We start from the raw sequence: 12,075 nt of genomic DNA, 5'->3' as shown, positions 1-12,075 counted from the left end.
GGGGCTAATGAGCTTCTAAGGTCACTTTCGCTTAGTCACAAGCTCGGCTTTATCCCCGTGTAGGCGCTTGTACCGTGCTCCGCAGCGACACCGTGGGCGGGACGTTTCTCTTCATCTTACAAGCGGGAAGAAGGGCTCTGAAGCGAGGTCAATTACTTAATGTAATATGGATTTTATGTGAGACACCAAGCTTTATTTAAATGTGGGCGCTATTCCACCGGTCCATGGAGAAATAGTGGCCTTCCTTTCTTTATCAGGGTGCTAGCAAAATAGACGAGGGCATGCACTATTTCTTCAGCAACCAAGAAAATAGAATGTCACTAATGACAAGGATGCCGGTTAAAGAGCGGAGATTGTTTACTATTCGTCTTGAACCAGGCAGATGTCGGAGACGCCTCCCCATCAGCTAGGCTGCAGATTGAATGTACTATGTGGCCGCCAATCAGGGACAATGAAACTATAAAATGACACATTTGAGTAGAAAGAGGGTTGTGTTCCACACCCCATTTAAAGGTATTGTGCTGACAGGATAGCTTTAAGCAGTGCTTTAAATGGGCCGGTACTGTCCGGTACTGAGTACCGGCACTTTTTTATTTTGAGAGGGAGAGTACCTGCACTTTTCAAGAAAAACGTAATACTTTTAATTGGAGAGTATCGGCACTTCTCAGAAACGGCCCTCGGGTACAGAGTTCCTGCACTTCTGTTTTTCCGTTTCAAGCACTGGCTTTAAGGGAAAGGCAAAACAACACATTACATTGCAATTTTATTTTTCCACAGTGGCAGGACCATGCCCTTTACCAGGTGCTCCCTGCCTCCTGCCACTGGCTCATCAGGGGGCATCAGACCCACCCTTGCTCTTTGAACCTTTGGCCCATCTGCTGAGACTGCCGCCACAGTAAGGCCGGACTGGCCATCCCAGGCATTGGCGTTTCCCCTGAGGCTGGAAGGGTGGGGGAGGTTTTGCAGCAGTTTTGAAAGCACCTGCTGCAGAGTTCCTTGTATATCCAGTAGTTTTCAGGCAACAATAAAAGTGTCATGATAACTCTGGTGATTTATGTTGATGCTGGAGAAAGATGGGAGTTTACTCTAGTGGCAGTTTTGAGTCATCTAAGGTAGCGCAGAGGGTTAATGTGCCTGCTGTATAGGGTGTGTACCATGCGCATCGCAGAACATTACTATATGTGCATAGCTCTTTGGGATACTGCTTTTGAGACCCTCTTGTTACTGTGCAGTTCACAAACTACAATCCTAAGCTACCACAGCAAGCTATGAAGTGTCATCAAAGAGCGGTATGCAAACTGCACGGTATAGGTTAGAAAGGTTGTTTTTTTTTTCTGAGTCTTTCATTATCCTAATGTTGCTAAAAAGGGTTTGTTTGGGTAGAAATACATCATTACTAGTAACCTGACCACTGTATTACGTTTGAAATCCTGAATCTGTGCTTCTCCAGACCAAGTACTCTTATAAAAATGCCTACCAGTAAGGATGACATGAATCCTACACCTTGCAGTCCGCTTTGTCTTATATAACATTTCCTACAGACTGATTTACTCACATATGATACATTCTCTCTGTATTTGTGTGTCATATAAAGTGCTCCGACACCCTAAACTGGTATGAGAGGCACTATAAAACAAATCAAATACGTGTGAGAGATGGGCTATGGAGAGATGAGGGGCACTGTCGGATGGTCATAGTGAGGGAATAATTGAAGAGCTGCAATAAAGACTGATGAATCCTGGTGCACTGCAACTATGCTTCAAAAGCTAATTCAATTGAATACATAATGAAAAATGTGCTGCAGAATGTGCCATTTTTGCCCAAATTTTCTTGGTAGGAGAACACCTTCCACACCTCCTTGTAGTGGTTAGGCCTGCTCGCTGCATTCACTATCAATCAATCACTTTTTAAGCGCGCTATTCACCCGTTAGGGTCTCAAGGCGCTTGGGGGGCCGGGGAAAGGGATTGCTACTGTTCGAAAAGCCAGGTCTTGAGACATTTCCTGAAGGTCAGGAGGTCCTGGGCCAAATGTAGTTTGACAGGGAGGGAGTTCCAGGTTTTGCATTATATGGAGGCTGGTATAACACTTGCCAAGGCTGCTTTGGGTTCCCAGTCAAGACCTGTTCCACAAAGGGGTTACTGATGCCAAATGTAACAGTGGTGTTTGGAATTACCTGTTTCAAGCAGGGCTTTAAGTGGGTGGGGCAAGCTGGATCTCAGATCTGGCAGTAATCAAAAACAGGCTTTGAAACAGGTACCTACCATGCTCTATATTAATGCCCTTAATTTTACAGGCAAAAACACTGATCATTTTTTCATCAATGACTGTAAAAATCCCTTAAGGTAATTGGTGCCAGTGATGCAACCCCTGTTTACATTTCACATGTATTTCTTTATCTCGCACTTGCAAAGATTACTTGTTCCTAATGTTATATTTCCATAGTTTTATTTGACGCAACATACTACTCTTGTCTAGTGCAAACTTTGAACTGGGTCACCACCATGTTTCTAGATGAATTCAGGTTGTTGATGAGTGTTTATGACAGCAAATGATTGAGCAGTGGCAGTTCCTCCATTGTGGCGGAGGAGCGTTGCCCCCTGCAGAGAGCCAGCAGAGGAAAAAGTGGAAAATAAAATGATAATAAATCCATTTTATTATCATTTTATTTTTCGTAGGGTGCTAGAACCCACTGAGATTAGGGCAGTGCGGGGCCATGATGGCAGCAGGAGGAGGCGGAGTTGTGCGCACAGTATGTGTGCATGTTGGTTTGGCTGGCTGGCTGGCCAAACGAACATGTGCATTCAGATCTCTCCTTCAACAGCCAGGTGAAGAAGAGGCACAGGCTCCCAGGCCCTGAGCGAGCGCTAAACCAACCCGCTCAAGCCAATCACGGCACTGCTTTCATGCTGGTAAACAGTATTGCCAGCATGTGAGCAGTGTTTTGATTGGCAGCTGGGAGCCTGCGCAGTGTGCACCAGCCGGCACATAAGTACAATTTTATTTTATTTACCCCCCCAACCCCTACAATTCTCCAACCTCTTACCCCCCCTCTTATAATTACTAGCAGCCGCCGCTGTGATTGAGAGCTCTTAAGGTGAGGCAGAAACAGTGCGAGTTTCTCACAGTGCCTGCCAGTGAGTCATAAAGGTAGGCAAACTACATGCACCTTCAATACTTGGCCTCTCTGCAGAACGCACTGAGCAATGGTTGCACAGGTGTCGGTTGCACTGGTAGAAAAAAAGTGTGATGTGCAGCAAGAATCTTTCGGAAAGATGTGAGTTAAAAAGGGTTTAAGTGAACACCAGAGTGGGGACTGCAAGAAAATATTGTGAAGGGGAGAGCAGACGTTTCGGATGCACTCTGAAGGTCACCGCCCCATCCACAGACCTTAGCAATGGTTAATTCACAGGCTCATATTTTCAGAATTTAAATATTTAAATTATTCACAACACAATCTTTATCAGATAAAGCTAACAATTGTTGGCAAAGCCAATAGGTCTAGTTTATTTTAGGAAAATGTGTTGGGTGTTTTATGACAAGTCTGTATTCAACAACAGAAGACTTGTAGAGCAGCACCTGCATTCTGGTCGGGTGGCATGCTGTGTGAAGCACATCACTTTAGTTTACATGTTTTAAGCCACTCTTCGCTGCAGAGAACACTCCTCTTGCAAGGGACACCTAGGAATGCTTCTTTGGTCACACCCTATTTAGAGCCTGGCACATCTTTTTTAGCTCACTTAAAGTACCGACATTAATACTGGGAACTTCACTTGGACCACGTTAGGCCCGGTAGTTGCAATGCACACCAAGCGCCTCGAGTTGATTAGGTTTTCATTGTAGAATGAACCTGGACACCACAATTATCTAGAACCAGCAGTATATAAGGAAAGCCAGAAGCATCTAGTCTGTCCATGCCTCGTCCTGCGGGGCACCTCAGTGTCCCCCGAGACTGGAGCTTGGTCTTAGATCTTACACTACAGGAATTGTTTTTGTTTCAGGATGTCTTGAATTCTGTAAAACACTTCTGCACTAAAGTTGAACTTGAGTCCCAAAGGAGCACTTCATGGTGTCCATGCACCACTCAACGAGGAGCCACCTTCAGGTGGTACCTGGACTCAGGGCCCGGCCGGCGGCTCACCCTGATGGCTCTACATCAGGTCGGCAGCCAGGTGGACTGCGGCGGACGGACGGACAGCGAGGCCTGCCCCAGGAGAGCAGAGCTAGGCCACTTCCAGTCCTTCTGCATAAGAGCCCAGAGCATTCTCAGGAGAGACTGGAGTTCTCACAAGGACTAAAAACCGATGACCACAAACCGCCCAGGTCAGGCATGTGTGTACATACAGTGCCAACTAAGCTACAAGTCAATGGTTTGCTGGACAAGATCAGGGCTTTGTAGCAGAGAATTGGCGCAGAGCTCTGGAGAAGAGAGAGGGGAAGTCGAGGAAACTGGTGGGGTGAGGTCAACAGTATGAATTGAGTTGTATTGTTGGAGGAGCTGAGAAGAGGCATCTCTCCAGGCAAAGATTGGCAATCGGATGGTAAGAGGGTAGTGTGGTGGCTCTGGGCGCTTTTGAACATCAGGCCCTGAGCCACCTTGCCCGACACACCACTATATAGTACAGTCTGTACTACTACCAGGAGTTGGTGTGCAGGAGACAACCCCGTAGGCGTAGGCAGGGGCTTTGTGTGTTTGTTGAGAGAGGGCTGGAACTATATCCATGAGCTGTATGGCTGGGTGGGAATTCCGCCAAGGGCTATGTTGACAAGATCCTCGTGCAGCCCCCTTCACAGACAGAACTCCTACGTGCACTATTTAATGTATGCACTGTACATACAGAAACAACTGCAGGGTCTCCTGGGGGGATGTGGGAGGGAGTCAGAGGGATTCATCATATCCATGATCTCTGCTAAGCAGAAATCATGGGATGGGGTGGTCTCCACTGGGTCTCCTGAGATCTGCCGGTCCACCTACTGGCGTGAATGTCACACGCATATACATACATTCACATATATTGTGTGTATTGTGGAGCTACAAGAATTCCTTGCGTGAGGGCACTCGTTATGTCTACTCCTACCTGGCTCGTCCCACCTCCCGGGTACACCTGGTCCTGTGACTGCCTGCTGTAAGATTTCCATTTGTATTGCTTTTCCTCAAAATCTTAGATGGAATATAATCTATTCCATGTCTGAATTTATTTTTAAAAACTGAACAAACAGAAAGTAATTTTCTTTTAAGTGCATTCATGTTATCAGCAGGCGCGGCTCCTCTGCCCTGGCGGAGGAGCGTTGCCGCCCACTCCCGCCAGCAGCAGCAGCAGCTGCAAACCTTTTATTACAAAAAGATAATAAACTATGTTTATTGTCATTTTGTAGTGAAAGGGGCGGGCCACAGGCTATGACGGGGACAGAGGAGGAGTGCTCAGCACTCCCCTTCAGTGCGCATGTATGTTTTACCGGCTGTCTCGTGCCAGCCAAACACACATGCCCTCTCTCCAGCCTGGCACTGTGTTGCCGGGCTGGAGAGAGCAGGCAGAGGCTCCCAGTCTGCCTGGGAGTGCCCCGGCTGGGTCACTGCGAGCAGCATGACAGCAGCGTTCGGATTGGCTGCAGGGAAGGCTGGGAGCCTGTGCCTGCAGCTGCAACAGAGGAGTGGTGCGGTGGCAATACAGGTATTTTTTTTTATTAATTCGGCCAACCCCCCCACCCCCTCCCCCCCATGTGCCACGGCGCCTCTACAAAGCACCACAATCTGGTCCTGGTTATCAGTCCTGACTGCCAGGGCAGAGGCAGTGCACAATGGCAGTCGACATAGTAAAAAAAAAAAAACACAGGATGTGACCCCCTAATGAATCTTAAACAGCTTCAGATGTGCTAGTACCCAGGTGAGTGTCTTGTTTCCTCCCAATAGCTGCTGAGTGCACAAACAACCAATGCACATCAAACTGTGAGTGCATGTTTGTAGGTAAAAGTGACACACAGTAGTTACAAAGTTATTTGTTTCATTGACTACAAGTAAAAGTAGATAAACTGCAACAAAAACGAGAAAGAATAAATACCATAAACCCAGCAGCCCTATCTATTGCTTTCTACCTCGTTCTTGATTCCTCCTCCTTGGACAACCGTTGATGCTTGTGTTTTCTGGTCCGTGGTGCTTAATTCTACAGTCAGAGCTCTCCTTGACCTGTTTCCTTTCTCTCTATTTTTTTTCTTTTTTTTGCATTTTTATATAGTGCAAACTCGACTTGAAGGTTTTGGGGCAGCTTCACATGAGCACTAGTTACCAGGTGCGGCTCGTGGGAGACAAAAGGGGCGGGGTGGTGCGGCACGTGGCTGGGAGGGTGTGTCTGGATGTGTGTTGAGTTGTATAATCAATCTTTCTTAATATCATAATAATACTTCTCCTTCCAGCTATAGCGCTTATTAAAGGCCCGCTGCCTCATTATAGACCCTTACCTGCAGCTTGGACCAATAACTCGGGTTGAGGGCCTTTAACAACCAGTATAGCTCTTGCAGCCGGCTATCATGGTATAGTCAGTGCCACTGGCTGGAATTGTGTGATTCTGCAGTCATGGCAAAATACACATGTTGGTAGCTCAAACAGATGAAAAGTTACTATTGGAAGCATCCCAAGTATTATCAGGATGAAGTGGTCTACCCTTTGCAAAGGTTAACGGGTTGCCTTTTAGCTACTGATTGCTGTATTTTGGCGTTAAACTGGTACTAATTACGTAAACCTCTTGTCGAGACATTATTAATGTGTATTAAAAAAGCAAAATAGTGAAGCAGTACTGCCACATAAAGTACTGCATTCGTCTTTTCTTTTCACATTAGTCATGTATAGTCAGCTGTGCCACATAATTGTAGGTCCCATTGCTGCATAATTCTACTCACCCTGACTATGATGCATCAATGCAGTGTGTTTTGCTGCTTGTGTTCCAGACACTTTGTTGACACCCACTTGCTGTATCTTTGGGCACAGTGCCCCGATGCCCTTGTGGGCTTAATTACCACTATGTAAATACATAAGCCAGATGCTAGTCCAGATTGCCATCCTGGTGATAATAGATAAGTAATGAGACCAGTCCAGCTGGGCCTTCTCGAACTGTGGGGACTTGATGCAGAACCAATCAGGACTTCTCATGCAGTGGGGACTTGATGCAGAACCAATCAGGCCTTCTCATGCAGTGGGGACTTGATGCAAAATCAATCAGGGCTTCTCATGCAGTGGGGACTTGATGCAAAACCAATCAGGCCTTCTCATGCAGTGGGGACTTGATGCAAAACCATGCAGAACCAGTCAGGCCTTCTCATGCAGTGGGGACTTGATGCAGAACCAGTCAGGCCTTCTCATGCAGTGGGGACTTGATGCAAAACCAATCAGGGCTTCTCATGCAGTGGGGACTTGATGCAAAACCAATCAGGGCTTCTCATGCAGTGGGGACTTGATACAGAACCAGCCAGGCCTTCTCATGCAGTGGGGACTTGATGCAAAACCAATCAGGGCTTCTCATGCAGTGGGGACTTGATGCAGAACCAATCAGGGCTTCGCATGCAGTGGGGACTTGATGCAGAACCAATCAGGCCTTCTTGAGCAGCGGAACTTGACGCAGAACCAGTCTTGCAGGGGAAGTTAGTTGCTTTGATAAGTAATGTGAGGAGTTCCTCAGCTGGGCCTCGAGGGCTAGTGGTTCAATCAGGGTTGTCAGAACTGATAGTATTTTAGAACAGACATTTAAACACGCCCCTCTCCGGCCCTAAAGTAAAGATGTTAACTTTAGTGGGAAAAACGATGTTGATTTCTGATCAATGTAATAAATGTTCAGGTAATCCATGTCACTGATCTACTTCCTTTTTAAATTTCATGTTTTACTGAATCTTGCACTGCATTGGAGTGTTCGCGCCTCCTATGGTGATGTGTGTTTGTATTTTTTCATGCAGCATAATACCCTTGTATAGTGCATACTTTGAACTGAGTTACCTCCAGGGGTTTGTAACATACCACGACCTAGAGGACTGTCCCGGCCTCGAGGCGCTCTTTCTAATTTGAAACACAGGTCAGAGTTTTTGGGACAAATGTCAACTCTTTCCGCAAAGTAGAATTGAAAGGTATACTCCCTGCCTATAAAGTCTTAAATAACTCACGTAAAGCAGAAGCGAGGAGGGAGGGTGGGGGTACACAGAGTTCAGAGGGAACTAGAGGGAGCCCCCCTGAAAAACCCGTCAACCGTTGCATGGGGGGTTTTCCTTGCACACGTCTGGCCAATGCGAGAGAATTTGCAACCCCTAGCACAATATTCGTGCCCTAGAACTCCTCCCGGTGAGATTTCTCAACGCGGTGGTCACAACCTGCCTTGACTGCGTTGAGACTGCGCCTGGTTGAGTACCCACCTGAGCAGCACACGGAAGCAGTGCCCTCTGCTTTTCGTACTGATTTTACAGTGCGGAACAAACTCCTGGCGCTAAAAATCAGGGGGAGCAATGTGCCCGAACACCCCCCCTGGCAGAGCTCCAGGAACTCTCCTGGAGGGTTTAATGGAATTCCACGCCTGAAAGTCCGCAAGTGTAGAAGTGTGTGTCTCAGTTTGTATGTGTGCAGTCGCACGCTGCATCCCTGTCAATATATCTGCACTTCCTTGGGGTCATTGCCATCTACCCATCCGTGCATGTATGTGCATTTAACAAACTGCAAGTACCCGAGACGTGCCTACTGGTGTTTGGAGGTGTGCAGGTAAGACACTGTGCACCTGGGATGTGTTTCATGGGGTGTGTATTTACGCCTTAGATATGCACCTTGAGCATGCATGCCGTTCTGCATGTCCGTGTGTCCACACTACGTGCACCTGGGACCTGCCCAAGCCAATGTATGCATGAGGTCATGTAACACCCTGTGTACCTGGAAACGGCGCCCCTTTACCTTGGAGCGCGCGCCTGGGCTTCCCTTGCAAATGATGCCTTCCCGCATTCATTGGATACACGCCGTGTGCACCAGGGAGCTGATGCGCGTGTTATGTACATTTAACCCACACGTGGGGGGCGTGCACCTGAGATGTGCCTATCACTGCTGGATTTCTGTGTTTAACACACACTCAGTGTACCCTGGGATCGGTCCGTTCAGCTCACACCCACACACAGGCGCGCCTAAGACTTGTGCCTGCGCGTGGTGGTGTGCGTTGAACACACACATTGTGCACTTGGGATGTGTCTATCCACGGCGAATCTCTCCGTTTTGTTACACATTAGGGAGAGTGCTGGCCCCCGGTAGGGGTCGTCCCTCGTCTGTGATCTGTGCACGCAATGCAGGTTTATGTGAAACATATGGACTCACGAGTAAAGCTCTAATGTCGTCCCCTCTACCCCCTCCCACCCAAAAAAAACCACACACACACGACAAAAACCAGAAATAAATATCACCCTCTAATTGAATCAATACAGATGCACGGGAAGGGGCGGATCGCTAAAATTACATTGTGCATAAATCAACGTGTGAACGCTGTGCGCCCTGGTACACCTTCCTGTGTGCAGAACGACATACATGTGTATTTAGCGTCCCTCGGGTACCTGTATGTGCAGCCACCGGTCGGTATACATGCCCCTATGTGGTAAAATCTATCTGTATACGAGTATGTATGTCGATATATCAATCGGTATAGAAGTCTGCATTTAATATAGGGAAGCACACGCGTGTGCACGTATACAGAAATCCATAAACACGGGTATCGGGTGTGCACAGATCGATAATCTCACATCTGCCTGTAGCGATCAATTTACAACACTTGTTTATGTACATATCTTACTCATACGCACCATAATGTACACATATCGCTCCATATACAATAATCTGTATTCGTACACTGCCGTAAATAGGATTATGTATATTTCCCAAAACCAATCGATTAAAACACTCTTCGGTTTATACATAAATCTATGGGTGCAAATATTAATGCATAGACAAGGCTGCATGTATCGAGCCATATACAATAATGTACATGGGGTTACATCGGCCTTCGTACACAATTCTGAACGCATATCGATTACAGTCATCGAGCAACCAAGAAATCTACGACTCTACATGTGCATGTAGAGATAACTATGTAGAAACGTGTATACGTCTACCTGTTGTCACACGCGTGTGCCCAGACCGCTGCGAACACAGGACTGTGTGCGTCTGTATGGAGCTGTATAGACGACACGATTCCATGCACACACATCAGTCTGTACTCGCACACAGGCACAAGTGTGTACGTTCATATACTGACCCGTGCACAGAAGCCAGCGCTATATATGATGTAACGTGCACATATATCGCCCAAGTCCGCATAATTTTACACACAGACCATGCACATTAATCTGCAAGTCTTTATCTCAACATGCAAGGACTAAACAGTGTCCGTCTCCGTATGTCGCGACAGTCACATTCACCCCGCGCCGCGCTGCAGAGCCTCGACGTGACAGTGATTGAATCGCGCGGTCTGAGAGGGCTCGACCTGGTTCTCTGCTCCGCATCTCATCATGTCAGACACCTGAGGAATGACAACCAGGCAGACAGACCACCCCTCAGCGGGAGGGGCTGCAGCGCTCTACCGGGGGCTGCAGTAACAGGGGGCGGGGGGTCGTTTAATGAAAGCACCCTGGACTCGCAGTAAAGGGGCTGGAAGGACGTATCCCCCGAGGCTGGGACTGAAATATTCACACCCCCAGGTGGCAATAATCGGGGAGCGGGGCTGTAGTCATGGCGCGCAGGGGGTGCTGTCAATGAGGGGCACAGAGTGTCCGTAACGGAGTGTGTGTGTGTGTGGGGGGGGGGGGGGGGGGGGGGCGGTAACGATGCCCCTCACCCCCTGGAGAGATACAACGAAATCTGAGGATGTAAAATTCACACCCCCGGGTGGCAGTAATTGGGATGAAAGGGAGGTGGTCTGTAGTGATGGCACACTGGGGCTGAGCAACCGATGGGGGGGCTATAATGATTGGGATATGGGGTGACAGCAAGGGTTGGGGTCGCGGGGTGGGGGACGCCTATAAGGGTGCGCCCCCCCCGTGGATAACGGCTGAGTCTGGGATGCTCACATCCTTGAGTGACAGTAAAGGGCGAAAGGGGCATCCGTGGCGTCACCAGTGGGGTCCCGGGGGTGTGAAGATGTATCGAGGATACCCCCCCCCCCCCCCCCAATAGTGGCCCTAGAGCGAGACATAACGTCTTTGGCCAGGAAAGACTGTGTGATGGGAGAGTGGGGGCTGCTTGCGTGTGTCCTGGTCCCCTACACTAAAACAGCGCCCCCCCCCCCCGCCCCTTATAGCGCCTGCTCCTTCCTCCTTATAGCGCCTGCTCCTTCCTCCTCGTAGCGCCTGGTCCTGCCCACGGACTCACCTGCCCCGAGCAGCAGCAGCAGGAGGAGGCGGCTCATGGTGCACGAAGCCGGCAGCGGAGCCCAGCGCAGCCCGGTGTGTGCAGAGCCGGCGGTCCGCAAAGCCCGGAGCGGAGCCGGGGTCCGGGGGAGCCGAGGAGAGGGAAACCCTGGCCTGGAGCGAAGGAAGGGAGCCGCGGAGGGAAACCAGGGCCTGGAGCGAGAAAAACCCGGGCCTGGAGCGAAGGACGGGAGCCGCGGAGGGAAGCCCGGGCCTGGAGCGAAGGAAACCCGGGCCTGGAGCGAAGGAAGGGACCTGCGGATGGAAATCTCGGAACCGGAGCAGGTGGGAGCCACCCCGCGGAGCAGGGGCGGGGACCGCGGATTCTGGGAGGAGGAAGGTCCGCGACTCCGGGCGCACGGAAGAGCAGTCTCTGGAGTGATAGCAGAATGACCCAGGAACAAATGGCCCGCCCATAGAAAGAAAAATACTGATTATTGTGGAGTTCAATGTAGGGATTGAGCACAGAACAGTTATAATAACTGGTTTTCCATCGGACTTATACGGTTCCCCAGCGTGTGTGCATCAGGGATAACTCCTACCCAATTTAATGGTATCGACCTCGGAAAGATGAAACGCTGAACTGGCTCTGCTGGGCTTCAAACCGGTGATCTGCTGATCATAAATGTCAGTGGGGAGTGCCTAACTCACTGAGCCATCTGCACGTT

The 12,075-nt window shown here is 49.0% G+C and overlaps 1 protein-coding gene across 1 annotated transcript in view; it reads right to left on the bottom strand.

Annotated features, from left to right (window-relative positions):
- LOC138261068 (mucin-2-like) overlaps window positions 1-11,465 on the bottom strand; it is a 162,478-nt gene extending 151,013 nt beyond the window's left edge. The window contains exon 1 of the mRNA XM_069209688.1: window positions 11,370-11,465. Within this exon, the coding sequence (XP_069065789.1) occupies window positions 11,370-11,406 (37 nt within the window). The 5' untranslated portion in view covers window positions 11,407-11,465. The remainder of the gene's footprint in view (window positions 1-11,369) is intronic.
- Window positions 11,466-12,075: the final 610 nt, after the last annotated feature.

Source organism: Pleurodeles waltl, chromosome 10, assembly GCF_031143425.1.
Source record: "Pleurodeles waltl isolate 20211129_DDA chromosome 10, aPleWal1.hap1.20221129, whole genome shotgun sequence".
NCBI lineage: Eukaryota > Metazoa > Chordata > Amphibia > Caudata > Salamandridae > Pleurodeles > Pleurodeles waltl.
This window is presented reverse-complemented; position numbering and strand designations above follow the sequence as displayed.